The 21,682-nt window shown below is 35.7% G+C and overlaps 2 protein-coding genes across 3 annotated transcripts; both read left to right on the forward strand.

Moving 5' to 3' along the window:
- Positions 1 to 839: 839 nt before the first annotated feature.
- Positions 840 to 2,618, forward strand: LOC104879913 (uncharacterized). Of its 2 annotated transcripts, none has more exons than XM_010654439.3 (2): positions 840 to 1,224; positions 1,467 to 2,618. In XM_010654439.3, exon 2 carries the CDS (start codon positions 1,490 to 1,492, stop codon positions 2,459 to 2,461), a length of 972 nt encoding a protein of 323 aa, XP_010652741.1. In that variant the 5' UTR covers positions 840 to 1,224; positions 1,467 to 1,489; the 3' UTR covers positions 2,462 to 2,618. The 2 variants fall into 2 exon arrangements, with proteins under 2 accessions (XP_010652741.1, XP_010652742.1); XM_010654440.3 differs by having other exon boundaries at positions 840 to 1,106.
- Positions 2,619 to 6,690: 4,072 nt separating this feature from the next.
- LOC100254308 (probable protein phosphatase 2C 63) lies at positions 6,691 to 11,066 on the forward strand. Its single transcript, XM_010654441.3, has 4 exons — positions 6,691 to 7,459; positions 7,755 to 8,137; positions 10,135 to 10,371; positions 10,496 to 11,066. Exons 1-4 carry the CDS (start codon positions 7,195 to 7,197, stop codon positions 10,763 to 10,765), a joined length of 1,155 nt encoding a protein of 384 aa, XP_010652743.1. The 5' UTR covers positions 6,691 to 7,194; the 3' UTR covers positions 10,766 to 11,066.
- Positions 11,067 to 21,682: the final 10,616 nt, after the last annotated feature.

Raw genomic sequence — 21,682 nt, forward strand, 5'->3', positions numbered from 1 at the left:
AAAGGGAGGAAAATTGGAAGGTCTGCCAATGGAGACAAGTCCATACACACAGTACTCGGACTTGGAGGATTACAAGCGAAAGGGATATGGAACAGAAGGCCATCTCCAACCAAAGCCCGGTAGAGGTAGCTCCACCGACGCCCCCACAATTTCTGGTGCCTCCGTCTCTTCTCGGTCTGAACTTTCCGCCACTGATGCCAAGAACCGCCACGGGGTCCCTTAGTTTTTCTTGAGTTTGTTTGAGAGCCTGGATTACTTGTAAGATGTCCTCCATGGGTTCAAAGAGAAGAAATAAATGCATTTGAAATTAATCTTCTTTTTGTATTATGAATGAATCATCATTTCAAATGGCAACTTTGTGTCTGTGATGTTACTGTGGTTTTGAGTCTGATCCAGAGTAAGGAAACATTCGAAATGGCCCATGATGTGGAACAGAGCCAACAGAAAATTATGGTAAAAACGAGATTGAAAATCAGTCCCAATATGGAAAATTTGGGGTGCAGTTGAACTTGGGAATGTGCATGTAAGATATAAGAACATTATTGATAAAGGTGGGTATGGATCAGGCAAAATCTTTCCCACCCAAAAGGCCCATGTGTTTTTGGGTCCAGGTCAAGCCCAAGTTTTTTATCATATTATATGGTTTGAAAGTTCAATATTTAATACTTCTGCAAAGCTCTTCTACAACTAGATTTCAAATTAAAGTTGACCGTTTTTGTATGATATATAGGTTTGGTGGTATAATTGGGCCTGGAAACAACGCTGAAATGAAATAAAATAATAGCCATTCTTTCCCTGCCTGATGGGCAAAGGCAAAAATGGACAGTTAAGATGAGACTCCCCCTCTAGTCACATTCTCTCCCTTCACGAGTCACAGAACGCCCATGACTAAACATCCAAAAGCTCGACACTCTCAAACACAGAGCCACACAATTTCCCTTCTAAGGATCAAGCCCACCGACCCAAGATCTACACATAAGTATTATATAAAACCCCAACCGACCCCTCTTCTCTCCGATATCCAGTCCACATCCTGATAGAGCAGAGAATAAATACGTTCAGTTCCTTCCCTGCTGATTCATGTAATGCAATATGGCCAACAAAAGGTCCCAATTCAGCTGCTCACCAAATTTTCTGTTTTGATCCCAAAAAGAATTAAAAGAAGAAAAAACTGTGTCCCCACTCAAATAATTTGAAAGCGAGAGTGGAGATGTACTCGCTCGGGTAATGGCCGGCCAGGCAGCTACAGTTTTCTTTACTGCCAAAGAAGAAAATAAAAAGGGGAATTTGGGTCGCCTGCACTGACTCATCTCTATTTCTACTATTCTTTTTTCTGGTGCTTTTGGAGAGTGGCTTTACTTCTTTAAATTCCACTTGTCTCTCATTCAAATATTTTCTTGTCTCTATAAGTTTCAGTCTCTTTGTTCCATACTTCTTATTGCATCAACAGTTTTTTTTTTAAGCAGAACTGGAGAATCTACCATTGAAGATGGCGATAAACAATGATGATGAAAAATGGGAGGAGTTTGACTCTGATGAGGAAGAGGATGAAGCATTGTCGTTCTGTGATCTTCCGAACGATTTAATATGTAAAGAGGATAATTCGGGTAAGGAAGAAAATCCTCAAGTGGTGGGAACCGGGGAAGATTTCGATTTTGGGTCGTGGAATAGGTCTCTTTTGGCAGAATCAGATATGTGTGCGGCAGATGAAGTGTTCTTTCAAGGCCAAATTCTGCCATTACGTCTTTCAGTCAGTTCCGATAGCGGCCTTGCTGGCTACCGCAACGATAGCAGGAAATCAAGCCGGTGTGTCTCGAGGTCTGAGTCCATGGATCGTGGTTCTTGGGGTGGATTTACAAGCGTGAGCAGCAGGAGCAGCAGCAGTAGAAGTCACAATTCATCAATTAGCAGCACCTCCACCGCAACCACACACAGGTCAAGAGTGCGAAATCATTTCCACGCCCACCCAAGCCCCAAGCCCCAGATCAAGATTTTCAACACTCGGCAAGGAAATATCGGCAGCCGGGGCCGCAAATCGACGATGTGGGACCTCTTCCGGCCGGGTTTGGTACGGACACCGGAGATTGAATTGCAAGACCTCAAAGTCCGCTCTACTAACAAGGGTTTTGACAGCCGCAATAGCAGCAGAAGCAGTAGTTTCAACAGCACCGCTAACAACACAGCAAAGAGCAATCATGGTTTCAACGCAGAAAAGCGAAGAAGTCATAGATTTTCCATCAAGAAGAGAGAATTTCTAAGTGGATGTAAGTGTTCGATCAGTGCAGTTGATCCAGTTCCTTCTAGGATTGTCGTCATTAAAACCAGCAGCAATGGGGGTGACAGCAACCCCAATGAACGTCCATCACAGAAACAGCGCCAACACGTGAAGAAGAAGAACATGCATCGCACCTTTGAATGGTTAAAGGAGCTTTCGCATGCAGCTGCTCCTGACGAAGCCTAGATTCAAAAACACCACGCCACAACCTTTTTTTTTTTTTTCATTTTTTCATTTTTCCTTCATTATCCAGTATGTTCTTGTTATCTGCCTCTAAATTTTCCCTCATGTTTTTAAAATTATTCAATTATAATATCCAAGTGGTTGGCTCTGTTCTCAAGAACTGTTGTCTTTCCTTGAGACATTGATGTGGTCACTGCTGGTTGTGGTAGCTTTTTCCTCTTTCATGCGCATAAAGAAAAAAAAAATTATAATTAACAACACGAGAACCCTAGCCGTGATGCGTGGGCATGATGATAAAAAATTGGAGGTGACGGTGATGTGCGGTGGTGGTGGAGACGGAGGAGGAGGAGGTGGTGGTGGTGGTGGTGTGGTGGTCATGATTAAAGTGTGAAGTTTGATGCTTTTTTAGTGTGGGGCGTGTGAAAATGGCGTTTCGTGACTGCCACAAAAGCACGAGAGAGACAGAGAGGGAGGTGGCCAAAGCTGGCAAGAGAGACAGAGACTTGCGAAAACAAAGTAGTGGGAGAATTGGGAAAAGGTAGTTGAAGAAATGACTTGCCCTTAGAAAATTAAAAAAAAAGGCTATATAATAATTGTAAGCGTTCCATGAGAAAGAAATCTGAATCATTCTTTTTATGCTCACTTTTGGATGTTTCTCTGTCCCCTCTGCCCTTTACATAAATGTAACCTCTGTGGACAGGTTCAAGAGAAGTGTTCATATCCTCTTTTCCTTTTCTTTTTTTTTTTTTTTCTTTTTTTTAATATTATTTAAAAAAACATAAACTTAATATATTTACCTAAAAATCCTAAAATAAAATCCATCCTCTTTTTTACTTTAAAATTATAAAAATATAAAATCTCTTATGTAGACTGAGACTTCTGATTCTCCACTTTCTACACTATAAGACTTTTCTGCCAAGTGTTACTATTAAGCGTTTACTAAGCTGGTTCTCATTATCTTCAAGCCAAGTTGGCTTTTTAAAATTTATTTATCATAAAAAATCAGGTATGGTTTAATGAAACAAAAATCGGTGGAAAACTCACGTGGCGATGTGGTCCTAGGCCGACCAAAGTTTATCTCGTAAGTGGGTCCTAGGAAGCAGTGGTGGGCCTGAGGTGGTTCAAACTAGAAACCTTATGATACCAGGCCAGGCCCGGCCCGGCCCATAGATCGAATATGCTTGAAATTTTTGTGAGGCCCAAATATAGTGGTAGAGGGGGAAAATTTGCAGTGAATTTGTTGGAAAATATCAGAGAGGGGTGTGGACTTTGGAGTGCGGAGGGCAATGATGTGAATCACAAAGTGCGCGGAAGTTGAAGTAGTCAGATTCCTCATTTCGATCTTCTCTAGATTCATATCTAGTCCTGTGATTCGGCAAAGGGACCCATCGTGCAAACCAAGTTTTGTCCAAACAGTGAGTCAACTCGATAGGATTTTCTAATAATAAAGTAAACAAATTTAATATTTCTGTCTGAAACAGGCATGTTCCGGAGATATCCGTCCGAAGTTTTAATTTTTAAGTATTCATTATTTTGGTATCCAACAGAATCGCTAATTAAAAGAGAAAAAAATTACAACTTTGGATTCCTCTTTTGTGCCTGATCTGATTTTACGAAAGTCCAAAACTCACAATTTGGATTTCTCATACAAGTAAAAAATTTAAATAAAAAAAAAAACAGATTTCAATATATTTTGATTATTAATATAATTCAAATGATAACAAAGTGTATTAATATTTAATAATTCATTAATAAAAAATATTATAAGGATAAAACTTTTAAAAAATAAACCTTTCAATTACATTCATATTCTTTAAAAATAAAATATTAAAATATAAAAGAGTTAAATACATAATAAAGAGGAATCTATGATTCATCATATAAAAAAAATAAAATAAAAAATTAATATCCCTTCAATCCCGTGAGCTGATCAGAGAGTCTGATCCTTCTAAGTCGTTAAGAAATTTAATCCCTAACATTTCAAGCAAAAACGTAATAAAATTAAATCAAATTTCATAATCCAACAATTATTTTATAATTTCATCTTATTTAAACAACTTCAGATGTACCTTAAGAGATTTTCCTTAAAAAAGATTATGCAACAAGACAAAAAAAATGTGCAACACAAATAACTAAAAAAATATATGATTGCAATATTTAGCCGCCTTCCAACCGACCAACATGAGCTTCACACCATCAACGACAATTGGAAGCAAATGTTACGGTGGAAAGTCCCCATCTCCAGCGATTCCAATCAAAATGCTACAATGAAAAGTCCAAAAGTTTTGAGCCGTATCCATACAAAACATAACTTGTTGAAATGGTTCTTCTCATTTTCTAAAATTAATTACACCACTTCAAAATTTGTCACCCTTTATCTTTACTTTTTTGAAAGAAAAATAAAATAAAAATCTACAAGTGAATTGGACTTGTGTGTTTCCTCGTAACAAATAGGTAAAAGCAACAAGGGAAAGTGGTAAAAAATGAGGTCACCCTCCACCTTCCAAGCAAGAGCCATTTTTTCAACAGTACGGTGACCTAACTTCCAACATTGAGTGATACGTCCAAATTTGGTTTAAAATTTATTTGATTATTCCAACGAGAAATCATCCCCTGATCCATGACCCATCACTTTATACAACACCCCACATTGGAAGCTCTTAGAGATGTACAGTTATTTGACGTTTTCCTACCTTCCAAACACCCATTAACGAGAAGAATCTTGGGGGACACCATGAGCCAATGACTCAGAAGTCAGAACCTACCCCATCAATTCAATGGGTTTTTTCCGATACTTCAAATTTGGTTACTTGGGTTGAATATAATAATGGACTGTGGCCATGGAAGAGAATAGGTATAAGCAACATCGCCATCGTGTCCCCGGGAAAATCGATGAATCCTTATCAAAGGAGGAAGGAAAATTTAAAAGAGAGTAGGGGCTCACCATGGTTTTCAAGGACAAGTTTTTTGAACCCATGTTAGTAGTCCAAGAAAAGAAAAGGCTAACATTCTTTCTTGTAAGCTTGGCCATTTAGATAAAACTTGAAAATCTTGACCAAATTGGTGAGATCCACGTATTAAAGAGATTTAGACATCTCATCTTAATGCATGTATGATTCATCAAAGTAAGATGTGTTTCAATTCAATTATTTTTATTTTCATAAAAAAAAGTATATTAGGAATATTTTTTTATAAAATAATATAATATCATAGTTTTTTCAAATTCTATATATGTTTGACTAATTTTGTCAAAAACTTTTATAATTTTTTTTTAAAAAAATTAATATAAAATTTTTAAAAATATTGTTTTTTTTAATAAAAATCATATTTTAACTTACAAAAAATATATATTTAATGAATTTTTTATCAAATTAATTATATCATTTAAAAATTAGAATTTTAATTTCAACCGCTAACTCTGGATAAAACAAAAAATAGAAAATCATTCATATTTTAATTTAGGTGATGTTTATTTTTTTATTGAATAAAAAAATTAAAATATTTTATTTTTTTTATTTAATTAAAAATAATTTATTAATATCGATGATTATAATTGAACTGAAATTATTGATAATGAATTCATTTTTATTAATAGATTACTTAAAACCAAAACACTTAGCTTTTTTTTATTCAATTAAAAAATAAAAAAAATGCTAAAATTTGAGCAACTGAAAAAACAATAAAACTAGAAAATGTAAAGTCAAAAGAAAAAGAATTTTTGCAAGGAGGCGAATTTCAACGGTGGGTGAGCTTAAATGATAAATATCAAGAACTTTCCAAGGGTTATCCGTAACGCACTCATTAAATTTTATAAGGACAAACATGAGCCACCTAACAAAATTGAGGAGGATTTGGTGGGCCAAATTTTAAAATTGCTTTGCTTTGGTTTCTAAACTGGATGGGGTGGCAAATTAAATTCAAACTCAATTTGATTTCAACGCCAATCTTGTTAGAAGTTAGAACTCGAATTTGCCATCTCCACCAACCCATGGACCAAAGTGATGAATCAAAGGGGCCATTTTATTTTAAGTATTTGACTTATTATTAGAGAATCGCATGCCCAACACAGATGAGGTTAAGATATCATCTGACAAGGCAATGGGTGAGCTTCTCCCTCCACGTCACGGCTACATCCAAAAACATTTGATCGTGACCGTACGGTTGTTCTAGTAGCTTCTTTGGACGGTCCCGATTCGGTTATTTGAGGCCTCCTTGAAAATGCAAATCAGGTTTCCGTGGCTAAGGTTGGCCTCCAGGGTCGGGCGTGAATGTGATAATTTTGAGTGGGCTTCCATTTTGGCTTTGTTTGGATGTCGGAATTCGAGAGGGAGAAAATAAAGCGAAAATTTCAAGATGGAAATATTGGTGCAAGTTGTAACTGAGTTTTCAATCTTTGCAAGGTTATGATATAAATGGTAACGTGGCAAAATTTTAAGAACCATTCAAAGACGCTAAGCGAGAAGTGGCTAGACAGAATTCCCACACCAAATTTTCCAGGAAAATCGCTTTCCGTCTCCTCCAAAAATTCCCACTCATTCTCTCTCTGTTTTCCAAACGCGGCATTCCCACGTTTCTCACTCCATTTTTTTTTTCCAATTTTTAATGTATTTTCAAATTAAAAAGTCGTTTACCACCACACTCACGTCTTCTTTCTTAATTCACACCGCTCCAAACTGTACCAAACTTCTTGGCACCAGAATTCCAGAGAGAGAAAGAGCAATTTCCAGAGAGAGAAGATGAGAGAGATTTTGGAGTCGTGTTGCAGACCATTGGAGAGGTGTTTCAAGGCAGGTGGTGGAGATGAGCTTCTATGGCACTTGGATTTGAAGCCACATGCATCTGGGGACTATTCGATTGCAGTAGTGCAAGCCAACTCGTCGCTGGAAGACCAAAGCCAGATCTTCACTTCCCCTTCAGCCACATACATCGGTGTCTACGACGGCCACGGCGGTCCTGAAGCCTCTCGCTTTATTACCAACCACATCTTCCCTTTTCTACATAGTTAGTAACCCCATCTAAACCCTCTCTGTACTCCGTTTGTTTGGTTCCTGAGGAAATGTTGGAAAAAGGATGAAAATGAATTTTGAGAGTTTGGTTCTTTAGTATTGGGACCCGGGTAAGATAAATACCTGTACTTAACTGCGCCGGGTTAGTTGAGGAGACAAGACGAGACATCAGATTCAAAATTTTCTCAGCAATTAAACGGAGCTTAATTTTCGTTTTCTTTCCCGCTTATCGGTATTGGTTATTCATGAAAATAATCTTTTTTCTTCAATTTTGTTCTTTATTTTCTCAGAGTTCTCGTCTGAACAAGGGGGGTTATCTGCGGAAGTGATAAAAAAGGCGTTTAATGCCACTGAAGAGGAATTCTTGCATTTAGTGAAGCAGTCATGGCTAGCTAGGCCCCAGATTGCATCTGTGGGTTCGTGCTGTCTGGTTGGGGCAATTTCGAATGATGTATTGTATGTAGCAAATCTCGGGGACTCAAGGGCAGTCCTTGGGCGGAAAGTCACAGGAGGGAGGATGAATAGCAGTCAGATGGTGGTGGCGGAGCGATTATCAACTGATCATAATGTTGGAGTTGAGGAGGTGAGGAAGGAGGTGGCAGCCCTTCACCCTGATGATGCCCACATTGTGGTGTATACTCGAGGAGTTTGGCGCATTAGGGGCATTATTCAGGTATTAATTATGGCCTTTTCTTTCACCTTGTAATTGTATTTTTGATGTGATTTAAAATTTGGTATAACATAATATATGTGCATATTGCTGTGATTAATTTAACATAATACAAGTAATTATTTGAGTTTGAGATGTAAGTTATCTGCTTTATGATATCTTGGTCGATTATGTGTTGTTTGATGGATTTGTGGCTTTAAGGCAGTCTTCTTTCCCATTATGTGCTATGTGGGACTTGTTTACTAGAGATTTGCAATTGGTTTTGGGGTTGAGCGCTTGCTTCTTCTTTGCATAGTGAACTTGCATTTGGCTTCACTTTACTCTTGTTTGGATAGTGAATCTGCATATGGGTTTATTTTGTTTGATACATCATTGATTTAATCTAGGTATTATGAACTTGAAATTCTGATGAAGTATGAATAGTCGTCAATGTGCTTTTTAAGGCCCTTGTTATATGGTTGTGCTATTCATGGTGAATATTTTCCCCTCCTTTGGATTAGGCATTTAGCCTTCATCTGATTTGAATTTTATCCTATCAGAAATGACAGCTTCAATTCTCTTTGCTCGTATAAGAAGTTCAAACTCCCGGATGTAGTGATTTGTAATTTTGAATTCCTTTCGGTGAAAGTATCCTCTTTTATCTTATTTGTCCTTCTCTGTCTGAAAGATAGAGCCTTGCTGTATATTTTTGCCACATTTTGTCGTTCTCTCATCTTTTATCACCACAAATTTCTTTCCATGGTTGATATGAGTGTGAGGAAGAATGCTTTTCTCACAATCTTACTTTAACATAAAGTTGATTGAGAATTTATTCTCAAAAAGTACATATATGATCTAAAAATAAATGACTCCAAAAGGATTTTCTAAGCAATTCTTTTGAGAAGGATTTGGTGGATATGGTAAAATAAGATGTTGAAGGTCATCCCTTTTATTCTGGCGGATAGGAATAAGCATAAAGGGAATTCTGTCTTGTTTATTAACATAAGCCCTTCACCTTCTCTTTTATTACTTTTGTGTCTTTAGGCTTAATAAAGATCATTATATTCCTCCTCTATCTTAAACATTCCGCTTTATTTGGCATTGTTTGGGTCTTACCTTCTAGGGTCGGGTAGAAGACTCTAAGTTGGCATGACTCTTTTGTTGGAAGAAACAAGAAGGTTTGGAGAAGTGCTTTTTTGTATATTTTTGGGCAATTTGGAAGGAAAGGAATTAAAGAGAGTTTGAAAATGAAGAGCAACTGGTCCAATCCTTGAAGTGCTCTTTCCTTAGAAGTTTGGTGTTATGGGTTAGGATGTAGATAGTAGAAGGATCAATGTCTTTAACTAATTTTGCAGATTGGGTGGGATCGGGATAAGGGAGTAGTTTTTTATGTTCTATTTCTGACAAAGCCTTTTGGTATCCATTGTATGCTTCTTGTGTACCTAGGTGTATAGTTTCTTTATTGTTATCAACATGTTCATTTTGCTTACTTATCAAAAGAAATATCTTCATCAGTCAAATCTGAGTTTCTGATCCTTGTATAAATCACATTTTATGCTCTTTGGCCACTCCTCCATGCAGCTAAAATATTAGTTTGACAAGGCATGACTTGCAAAATGTGTAGGCAATGTGCAAAAGCACCCCTATATGACCATATGTATCATTATCCTTTTTGTTTTGATGGTCATAGATGAGATATGTTCCTATATACCAATGTCTATCTTTACTTTGATTATGCAAGTTGGTCCTGTTATAAGTTCCGTGGCTGTAATGAAATCATACTTAAAAGCTTGCATGACTACGATGACTTAAACTTCTGGACCATCTTGTAAACTTTAAGGTGTTAGTATCACATGGTACTTGATATACAGTGCAACTTTCTATAACTGCCATAGTTAATGGAATTTTCCTTATTGCTGCTACTTCATTTATTTCTATTGAAATTTATATTCATATCTAAGTGCATGTGGAGAAGACCTGGGCTTCCCTTAACGGTCTTTTTTTTATATGTATATATATAGGTCTCAAGATCAATAGGAGATTTCTATCTAAAGAAACCCGAATTGAGTAGAGATCCTCTTTTTCAACAATTTGGATCACCTATTCCTTTGAAAAGACCAGTAATGACAGCAGAACCCTCGATAGTAATTAGAAATTTAAAGCCGCACGACTTGTTCTTGATATTTGCATCAGATGGCCTTTGGGAGCAGTTAAGTGATGAAGCAGCTGTTGAAATCGTCTTAAAAAATCCAAGAATTGTAAGGCACTACCTAGTTAATCACTTTTTCTTGCTTTCATATCTTCATCTTCCTTTGTATCTGCATCTTCATGATGTCGATCCATATTTCGAGGTTGTTTAATAGCTGGTAAACTCTTTTACAGGGAATAGCAAAACGACTAGTGAGAGCTGCCCTTCAGCAAGCAGCAAGGAAAAGAGAAATGAGATATGACGACATAAGAAGAATTGAAAAAGGGGTGAGGCGCCATTTCCATGATGACATCACTGTAATTGTGATGTACCTTGATCATGCACAAGGCTCTCCAAATGGGAGACTCAAGGATCATGGCATTGTTGACTGCACCAGTGCCCCAGCTGACATCTTCTCTCTTAATTCAGATGAAACCCACAACCGATTTCCCATTGTTCACTAGCAAATCTACTTGCATACAGGTATATGTACCCTCTTGTAAATAAATATAATAAAATACCATATAGATAGGTGTGCCAAAACCAAGGGACACAATGGGCCTTCAAAACAATAATCACAGGGGGGTGTGTTGTATTTGTACATAATCTGGTGAATAATGGGGTTGATACATTGATTCCATCTTTGATTTTGACTACTTTTTTTTCGTTTTTTCCTCCTTTGTTTTGGGGAGAGTTATTGGAAGCAATTTTTTTTGTTATTTGTATGACATTTTGAGGAAATATATATAGCTTGAACACAGTGAATTGCAAGTGTTTTCTCCTCCAATAAGGTATATGCCAAATGGACTCATACTGCTCGTTTCGGGAGAATAGCACTGCCAGCCACAGGATTAGGGTGAGCTGACTGCTAAGTCGTGGACCTGGGCGAGGGCCAAGGTGCTCTATAAATGAAAGACCAAGCTGGTCCGGCCTGTCTCATCAACTCTAGCCGGGACCGTAGGATTGGATTCGCCTTTCTTTGGCCCGTTTTCCTCTGGCCCACCCAATTTTCTTGGTACCGCGACCAAATCTCTGATCTTGTCGAGCCTTCAAAATCTGTAGTCAACCCTTACCCTACACTAATGATACATTAGAAAATAAATAAATAAACAAAATATTTTATATAATCTATTTAATATTCATATTTCCTTTTTTTATCTTTTCTTGTATTTTACTTCAAAATCTCAAAATCACTCTACAATTTAAAAATAAAAAATAAAAAATAAATCACACAAAAATGATATTTTCATCTTAAAAGAAAATTGAAAATTGCAAAAGTTCTAAGAAATATAGCATCAATTTCAGACTTTTACAACGATTTTTTTTTTCCGCAGCAGATGTGTCGTGTTGTGCGTTATGTGGCGCCAACATCTAATGTTGAAGATACGGTTAGCGTAACAAATTAGAACTAGATCTTCTGTTGGAAGTTGGAACACCATGATGGATTGAAGTGAAAAATCTGTGCCTTTTTCAATCCTCAATACCCCCTAACCCAGCGAATCTCCTTTCACCATAAGATGTCCATTCACATCAAGATCTCATGAGTCATGAGGCCCTCATAGAAATATCAAAAGTTTCACCACTTCGCCAAGAAACAAAAGGGACGTAGTATCTGAAACATACAACCCCAACTCCAGGACTCCACCCCATCTTCCAAAGGACTGCCCAAAAAAGATGATTAAGGACATGAGAGAGTAGGGTCCACCGTCCACCTTTGTATTTGCTTCTGTCCCTTGTCTAGTGTCAGTTCATGGGGAGCAGTGTGCCACAATCTAAAGTCTCCATATGCGATGTGTCCTTAGTCCTACTCCTTACTGTGGTCTGTGTTCTTCCACGACTAGGTTCAAGAAACATGGCACGTCACAAAGAATCAGAGTGAGTGGTGTCTGAGCATGTATGCCTGGAGGCCAATGCCACTGCGCCCATGTGCACATTGTGCGGCTGCCTCCCGCTCTATTTCTTTTGCACCCCGCACCCACTAAAGTCACCTGTTATTGTTTCGGGTATAAGCACTAGTAGTGTGAGCTTCCATTTATGTGCCAGCAGCCTATTAGTTGAAACTTGAAAGCAAGAATACCACGTGAATTTAGAGGTTGAGGTGAAATGTATACATAACCTTATTCCTATCGCTCCTATCATCACCTCTAAATCTCTAATTCATATAAGAGACGAGTTATGTTCAAAATTAACTATTCAACCTGTCTAATCCATTTTAATTAATCTTGTCAAAATCATGCGTTTATAACCCATCTCGTTAACTTATAAATTAATAAAATTTCTATATTTTAAAATTATTAAATTAGAAATACTTTTTAAATTAAAAATAAATAAATACCGATACATTGTAAGACATTATTTAAAATTACAAATAAATATAATTTTTATTTTTATTTTTTTTAATTTAAATACTTGTGTCACAAAAGATAATATATTCGTACACCCAGTATCTTCGCCATCTTCGCCCTCCTTTAAATGTTTCATGTACAAAAAGACTTAAGTGCTTAGACAGATCCCATTTGACAGTCAATTTCGCACTCAAGTCGTAGAAGAAAAATGGAAACACAAAAGGTAAAAATTTTTGACCGAAAGCCATAAACTAAGATAATTGTCTGTCTTGAATGGGGACGGATTACAGATAGTGGCCTCATCTCCACCACCCGATAGCATTAGTACTAAGCCAATAAGAATGAGAATGGGTCGACGGCTTCTTGACAATGTACTAGAGATGCGCTTTGCCTACTGCTCTCAAGTCTCAACTCAATGGTTGAAACTTGACGGTCCCCTCGAGTACATCCAGTTAAAGATAGAAAAAATCAAACATCAGTTTTGACTTATAACGTCTCCATTGTTTTTTTTTTTTTTAGGAGAATTGTGTTTTGGGTCCAACTAGGCCCAAAAATTAAGAGAAGGTCCATGTAACTAACCCATTTAAGCTGAAAACCCATAGGAAGTGTCAAAATTAAAAAGAAGGATATGCACTTTTATTAATTCCAAAAATAACCTTTGCTGATTATGAAAAAAAAAATTCATAAACAAAAAAATCTAGGTTAGAATTTTGCCCTAATTTTGCTCTCTCTTCTCTTCAGCATTTCAAGCCTAGAAGTCGTTTTCTTCTCTTCCTCTCGAGTTCCTCCATCGCTTGCATCTCAATAACAAAAAAATCCAGGTTGGAATTTTGCCCTAATTTTGCTTTCTCGTCAGAATTTCAAGCCTAGAAGCTGTTTTCTTTTCTTCCTCTTGAGTTCCTCCATCGCTTGCATCTCAATCTTTGCGCCTCTTTCATTTTTTCTCGCATTTGTCTCTCTCGAAAATTTGAATAAGCTCTCGATTTCAGTTGGGTGTCTCTTGTTGCATATTTGAGGTTAGTAGATTGCCTAAATCTCGGCCTAGATTTTATTAGCTTTTAGAGATTGAGAAATGCAATCTGGGCCAGGTTTTTGTCTATGCTTTTAATTTTGATAGTCTTTTATCTTTCACCTTGCTGAACTTACACCTGGAATAGAACATGGGACGCTTAGACTACTTGCTTGTTATAGCTGCCTCAATGGGATTTTCTTAGACATTTAGTTTATGACAAATTTATGAGCAGCAAGGGCAAAATATAAAGAGTCATGTCTGTTGCTGTTTTTTTTTTTTTTTTTTTTTTCCGAAATTTGATTATGAAAACCTCCTTAGTTATAGAAGCATGCCTACATCTCTTGATGTTCTTTGTGATTTATTACTCATTGGTGATTCTCATTTCAATTCAGACTCGATGTCTTGGATCCATATCTGATGTGGATAACAGCCCACAGTCTTTGCTGTCTTTCAGTGGAAACAAGAATGTGCATGCTTTATATGAATTTATGCTAAATTATAGGTAAATACCTAGCTAATGTTTGAAGAACTACATCTCTCTAGTAAGTTAGGTACTTTGTCTATATCTCTAAATTGTGTTCAACTTGATCTCCGGAGTTCAAGTTACTGTTCCCATTCAATAATTGACTTCTTGGTTTGTTACTATTATTCGGATGCTGAGAAAATAATGAGAAAAAGAAGGAAAAATTTTGAACCATAATTTTTTCTTTAAGCCTTGAGAATGTAGAAAATGCACTTTACCTGCAACTCATGATTCATGGGTTAATCGATCTGATTTTATTTTTGTAATTTTTTTTAGATTTTTTTTTTCATGCTATTTGTATATTTTAAATTCAAAAAAATATTTGTGAAAAATTGTCATATATACTTGAAAATAATTTATAATTGTTTAATTGGTTGCTAGAAAACCGGGAAAGGAAAAATGGAAAGGGGAAATGGAAAACCTAAAAAGACCCCCTAAAGTTTTCTTATGGTGTCTTGGCTTGAGATGTAGGCACAAGTAACAGATTTATCTTTTTTTATCTATTAGTTTTTTTTACCCTTAAACCTTAAATGTGTTAAACTATTGTTTATGGTTTTGTATGAATCATCTAAAGTAGGACATGATAGTTTAGACGAGAATTCTGTATTTGTTGCATTTTTTAGGCTATTATCTCTTCATATTATTTTGCAAAGCAATGCTTTATAATTAATATTTAAATATCTCCATTCTCTTTGAATAAGTTTGTAAGCATGTCTGATATAGTAGTACCAACAGAAATTGTCTAAGGGTTTGAGTGAGAATGAGAATTTGTTTTCTACCTAGTGTAAGTATAGGTCAGAGCTTAATAAAACGTGGGGGATTATTTCCTATTGAATGTCTTATAGTTCCATAATTCCAATGTTTTTGGTGTATATATATATGTTCTAGAGTATTATGTCGAATCGGACACAAAATCCTCCTACTTTACTAGATATTGTTGTGATGTTCTGTCTTAAAGTTCCAAGTACTGACACGATTAGATTATTACCATAGGTAAGCAGTAGTGTCAAATTGGGTAGCACTAAAGTAGTTGGAGAGAGAGGTTTTTGCTTATAAAAATGTGAACTATGAATATATAAGTAAAGGGGAATGATAGGGAAAATAAGCTAGAGATTTGTTTTTAGAAGTAGGAGTAGAAGTAACATAGTTTTTAGTTGTAATCTTTCATTTTTTTTTTCCTTTTATAGTCTTTCTTAGTTTTTAATTTAATGTTTTTTTTAATCTATTAATTTCAATCTTTTAATTTCCATTTCAGTTTTACATTTCTCATTTTTGTTTTTTATTTTTATTATTATTTTTAGTTTTGTTTAGGTTAGGTAGTATTTACCAGTCCAAGAGAAGATAGAAGCTTGGTCTTCATATCTTAGTTTAACTCACCGTTTGTTTATTAGTGCCTATTTTAAAATAATCTTACTGTTGACAATGGTTAGAATAATCAAAAGAAGCAACAGAAATTATTTTTTAAGACTTTAAAGTTACATTTGTTTGTATGTACATTTTTTGAAATATAACTTTTTCGTATGGGAACATAGTATATTGTGAAATGAAAAAACTTTTAAGATCACATTGAATATGCATTATTGTTTGTTCAACAATATAAATTTGTGCTTTATTTCAATAGGTTGATGGATGCCACAAATAGAATATACTGTTATATTTTCGTGGGAGGCAAACTTGTCCAAAAAAATGATGGCCTTTGGGAATATGTTGGTGGAAGAAGCAAAGGTATTCACATTTATAAAGGAATGGCATTTGAAGAATTCACTCACAAAGTCTTAGAAAAAGTTGACATTTCCCTTCATGTGAGGAGGATGCACTACACCCTCAAGTTTAACCCTAGAGTCATCCAAGATTTAGAAGATGAGGATGATTTGGATAACGTGGTTTCCCACAATGATGACTTTGCAAATGTGTACATAGTAGAGTCACCCAGTGTGGAAGCCATTGAGGCAAATATACCGAATACACAGTTGGCATTTGGGTAATGCGCTGTCACTTGGATGTCTATTTAAAATTTTCTGAATATCAATTTTACGCATTATGTAGTCTAATTTTGGTTATGAATGTAAATGCAGAGGTCCACCTCCTACGTTTCTTTCGTCTAATGCATCATGCGATGCAAGTCCTAATACTATGATGTTATCAAGAGGTTTTGCATCGCGTTGTGCAGATAGTGAGTACACTCCTTTGGAATCGAATCGGTATCGTGAGACAATATTAGGTTCCGGACATACATTTAAGAATGCAGATGAGTTTTGGAATGCAATATACCAAATGTCATTAGCTAGAAGGTTTCAATACAAGTATAAGAAAAATTCACCTACTCATATGTCAGTAAAGTGTTCAGTTGAGGGTTGTCCTTAGAAGATAACAGCTCATGCTGTTGAAGGAAATGAAATATTGCGAGTTTATACTTATCAAGTTAATCATAATCATATAGCTCAATATGAGTGTTCATCTAAGGTGAGGGTTTCTTCAAAGAGAGGTGTTGTTGTTGTTGAAGATGTGTTTAGAACAACTTCAGAATACCTTCCCCGACAAATTTGCAAGGATTTTGAACGTGATCATGGAGTTCAATTGACTTATAACCAATGATGGCATCTTAAAGAGAAGGCAAAAGAGCGCTTATATGGATCTCCACGTGCGTCCTACGCGTTTTTGCCTTGGTTATACCATAGGCTAAGGGAAATTAACCCCGAAATTATTGCCGAGTACACTTCTCATGAAGGTCACTTCAAGCAATTGTTCATTGCCCATGCATTTTCAATTCAAGGGTTCACCATGGGGTGTCGACCGGTATTGGCTATTAATTCTTGCTACCTAAGTGGTCCATACAAAGGAGCTCTTGTGTCTGCCATTGCATATGATGCAGATGATGGAATGTTCCCTCTAGCACTGGGTGTGGTTGGTTTAGAAAATTATGAGGATTGGTATTGGTTCTTGGAGAAATTGAAGGGGATCCTAGATGGTCAAGAACTAATTATTATATCAGATAGACATAAGGGATATTGCGTAGTGTTTCGGAGTTGTTTGGGGTAGAAAATCATGCCTATTGTTATTGACATGTGAAAGAGAACTTTTCAAGCTTCTTCAATAGGCAAAACATTAGGGGAAAGAAAGGGAAAGAAGATGTTTTATTACTTTTAGACAACATTGCATATGCTCGGTTGGATATAGACTACAATTAGGCGTTTGAAAAACTTGTGCGTTTTAATGGCGACCTAGCAAGGTGGGTTGCGTAGAATAGTCCAGAGCATTGGGCGATGTCAAAGTTCCTTAAAAAACGTTGGGATAAAATGAATATTGTAGAGTCCTTCAATGCGTGGTTAAGAGAGAAACGACACCAAACAATTTATACGTTGTTGTTGATGCACATGGATGAACTTGTAGCCATGTTGGACACCCATATGCATGGTACAGATAAGTGGAAGAGCGTGGTTGGACCCAAAACAGAGGAAAAGCTAATGTCAAATATCATGAGATCTGCTCCGATTACTATGATGCCCTATTTGGGTGGGATGTTCAAGGTTTTTACTGGAGAGGTTTATTTGGTTGTGGATATGCAACAACATAAGTGTACATGTCTAACATGGAAAATGTCCGGGTTGCCATGTCCACATGTATGTGCTGTGATCCGCACATTGAGACACGATGTGTATGACTATATCGACCCATGTTTTAAAGTCTCCACCCAACATTTGATTTACTCGGGTCAGTTTCAACCATTACCAACACACAACATGCCTAAAGTTTGTGAGGCTGGGACTTTGCAAGATGGCCAAGGCAAAGTATTTCCTAGTCTTCAACCCCCACAAGTGAGACGTCCTCCAGGAAGACCCCGGCAAAGGTGTATTGAGTTACAATTTAGCCATAAGAGAGCTATTCATTGCTCTCGATGCAATGGCATAAGTCACAATCGGTCTAAATGTAATAATCCATTGCCATGACATGTTCATTTCTTTGCTTGTAAGGTTTTCATTTTGTGTACGATCCCTCATTATTCCATTATTTGCTTTATGGTCATGGGGTTGTTGCTTTTGGATGTTATGTATTGTCCTTATTATAGACACAATGCACTACTTTTTAATTTTTTTTTTAATAGGACTACTTTTTAATTTTCATTATTTGGAGTTGCTTTCATTACCGATTTAATTTGAAATTGCATATTCAATGTGGTATCCTTTAACTTGATGTATACTTTCACTTTCCTATTTTAAGTATGTCCTACTCACATCGTTGGATGCGTGCATTTTCATGTCACTTAGCTGAACTTTCATAGTATTGTACTATACTTGCTGTCTAGTTATTCACTTGGTCAGTTTAACTGTGCATAACATTCTAATTTTCTATGCCCAATGATGCAGTTACAATATTAACAATGGCTGGTAATGGCCTAGATGGTTCTGCTACCAGTTCACTCCCAATCTCGGTATGGTTCTTCATGTTTGCTTATCTTTGTTGTTTTTTGCATTTTTCCGTTGCCAACATACTATTTGAGAGGTTTTGGCTTCTCTGGTAGAGTGCCACAAGAAGTTATAATCTATAGTCATGCAATTTTAATGTATTGTGAGAACATAAATCAGAATGCATGTTGGTATCAAAATGGGTAAAATTTCATTTTATGATATTTTACATATTTGAATTGGTGTGAACAAATGACTCCCTTGTTTATATATAATCTGAAATCATTTTCTGAATTTTTCATTTTCAGATACCTTTTAAGTTAGTATATATATATTATGCATGAAATTTAAGTGATTTCTTCATCTCCCTTATTATAGTTACCATGTATCAGTTATATTGGAAAGTTCTCTAATATAATATTTTAACAATTCAACATTTATTTATTCAATACTATTCTATCAGCTTTGTAAGTTGTCGGGTAATATTTGTGTACAATTTGGTAATATGGAAAATGTGGTTCACTAACACCATATAAATTTATGTTTTAGGGATCTAATGGTCTTCACTATACAGCTACGGGGATAGGCAAAAACCATGTCGTCTAGGAGGAGGGATGAGGGTAGAGGAAGGGATAAAGAGAGGTGTTGTGGTAGGAATGGTGATAGGGATGGGATTAATGTTAATGGATATACTCAAAGTATGTTCGGTTGTGTCACCTCAAACCATATTTTATAAAACCTAGAAAATTTTTAAGTCAAAATGAACTTCCTTACCTAGTGTAATGCTTCACCAAATAATTTAATTTTTCCATTTCTTTACTTAGGTTACACTTAAATTACAACTTGACACAAAGAAAAGAGGAAAAACAAAACTACCATATTTTTTGCAACTTTCTTATGGTTTTTTAAACTATCAAACAACATCCAAGAAAACAATTGTTTGACTTTTAAGTTGCTATGATGTCTTATTATGAAGCAATCTAAGTATCCCTTGATTAGCTTTTTGTTACACCGGTATTCAACCCATTTTTTAAAGCAATTTTATGAGGACAAGTTGTCCCCCTTTAGAAGACACATGCAATATGCGAATTTTTTTGTTTTGGTTTGTTTTTTGAGTGAAATTATCACAACAATTAGAAGATAATTTCAAATGTTTTGATTACTATTTCCAATTACAACTCTTTGCTCAAGGTTTAATTGTGAAATCTGTTTGAACAATCAATTTCACACTTCAATTTCAGGTTTTACTTTGATTTTTAACTGATCATAGTCCTTAGCACTAAAAATAAAAAGTGAATTTACTAAAAAAGAACTAGTGAACACGAATAGCACTTAGGTGGTCTCCACAAGGATTTACTTATCTAATTCCTACATCTATATATAAATGATCTATATTACACTATAAGAAATGTAAGATATAATGACTTAGTTTTAATTAGGCAAAATCCACAACCAAAGCAACATTATTGCTAGGGGAAGGAATAACTACTGCTATAAAAGGTCTTATAACTGAGGGAAGAAATAGGTTGTTGCCATAAGAGCTCTTATATTTAGGAGAAGAAAGGAGTTGCTATTATAAATGGCTCAATAGAGCTACTATATAACCACTACCTCTGCCGCTCACTTTGGGCTACCAATGACCCACTAAGAGTCACTTCCTTACTTCAAACTATTGAGAACCCACTAGTGAGAATCTTCAAATGACTTGTGATTTTGTTTTCTTACTAATTGTTTGACATTTTTCTTCTATTCACTCTTCTCAACCCTCAATGTTGAGAGACGTTGCTAGTGATAGCCATTGAACTCTTCTTCCAAAGGCATAAAACCTTAGGAGCTGAGTCAGCAACTAGATTGCTGATGAACAACCAACTCGCTCACCGAACTCCTTGCCATACTCGAATTAGAATTGCATGTCAGAGACTAATGATAAATAACCCTAGGAAGTGAGTCTCTTTCCCAAAATTTTTAGTCTCCAAATATATGAAATTTGATTGTGTTTATTTTCCTCTTTGGCCTTTGTTTGGCTTATTTGAGTAAAAAAAAATGAAATTTGATTTTCTATACAGACCAAGAGTTATTTTTTACGCTCAACTTCGGATAACTATCAAGAGCTGCTCAGATATAACGATTACCGCTACTCTAGTAGCTTCACCTTCTAACTGGCACTAAAGATTTCTATTTACTTCAGATCACTTCTTACACTTTCCTGGGTGAATCTCGGATTTCTAGTTTCTGGAAATCAAAGTAATGGATAGTTGATGTTGCTTAAGGCATTCAGTTCGTCTTGTGTTTGTTTCCTAGTTATAGAATGGTAATGAATATTCATTCTAATCTTTGTTGCACTTTAATAGGTTGAACTGCAATGAGCCTTTCATTCCAATTTTATGTTAATTTAATTCATGATTTTTATTTCATCAACATCTCTAAGTTTTTCTTATTCCACCTCTAAATAATGTTTGCAATTTTATTAATTTCATATTTTCTGTTTCTGACTTTATAAAATTGTTTTCTTCTTTGATTGCTAAGAAAATCAGGGAAAAGAAGATAAATAAATGTTTACAATTTATTTTCTTAAATTTTTTTTCTTTTTTATTATTTTTGTTCTCCTCTAGGTACTTAACACTTACTTTAGAGTTAATAAGACTGTTTATTTGCTGAGAATGGAATGGTATCCAGAAAATCTTAATAAAGATTCATTTCAATATTTGGTTACACTTAATACTCTATCATGGAATATGTCTATTAATGTGAAGCTATTCGAAGTTAATTCCAACTTTTCAGCTAGAATTCAGAAGAAGATTATATGTTAAGCATGACAAATTATTATTCAAACATATATTTTATTCAGTAAAAAGCATGCCTAAAGATGGGTTCCATTCAACTAGTGAACAACTTTTTAAACATCACATGTGGCACCAGGCCTAACAATTGTCTATAATTTACGAGGAAACTCTGAAGAAGACCAAAATGCTTCTAACTGTGGCTCACTTTTAGAGTAGTCACCCTTTTCTCCTCCAAGCAATTCTTCAGAGCCAAACAGGAAGACATTATTTTCTTATGTCCGTAATTCTCCTTCTCATCCATTCTCTCATGATCCA

Source organism: Vitis vinifera, chromosome 7, assembly GCF_030704535.1.
Source record: "Vitis vinifera cultivar Pinot Noir 40024 chromosome 7, ASM3070453v1".
NCBI lineage: Eukaryota > Viridiplantae > Streptophyta > Magnoliopsida > Vitales > Vitaceae > Vitis > Vitis vinifera.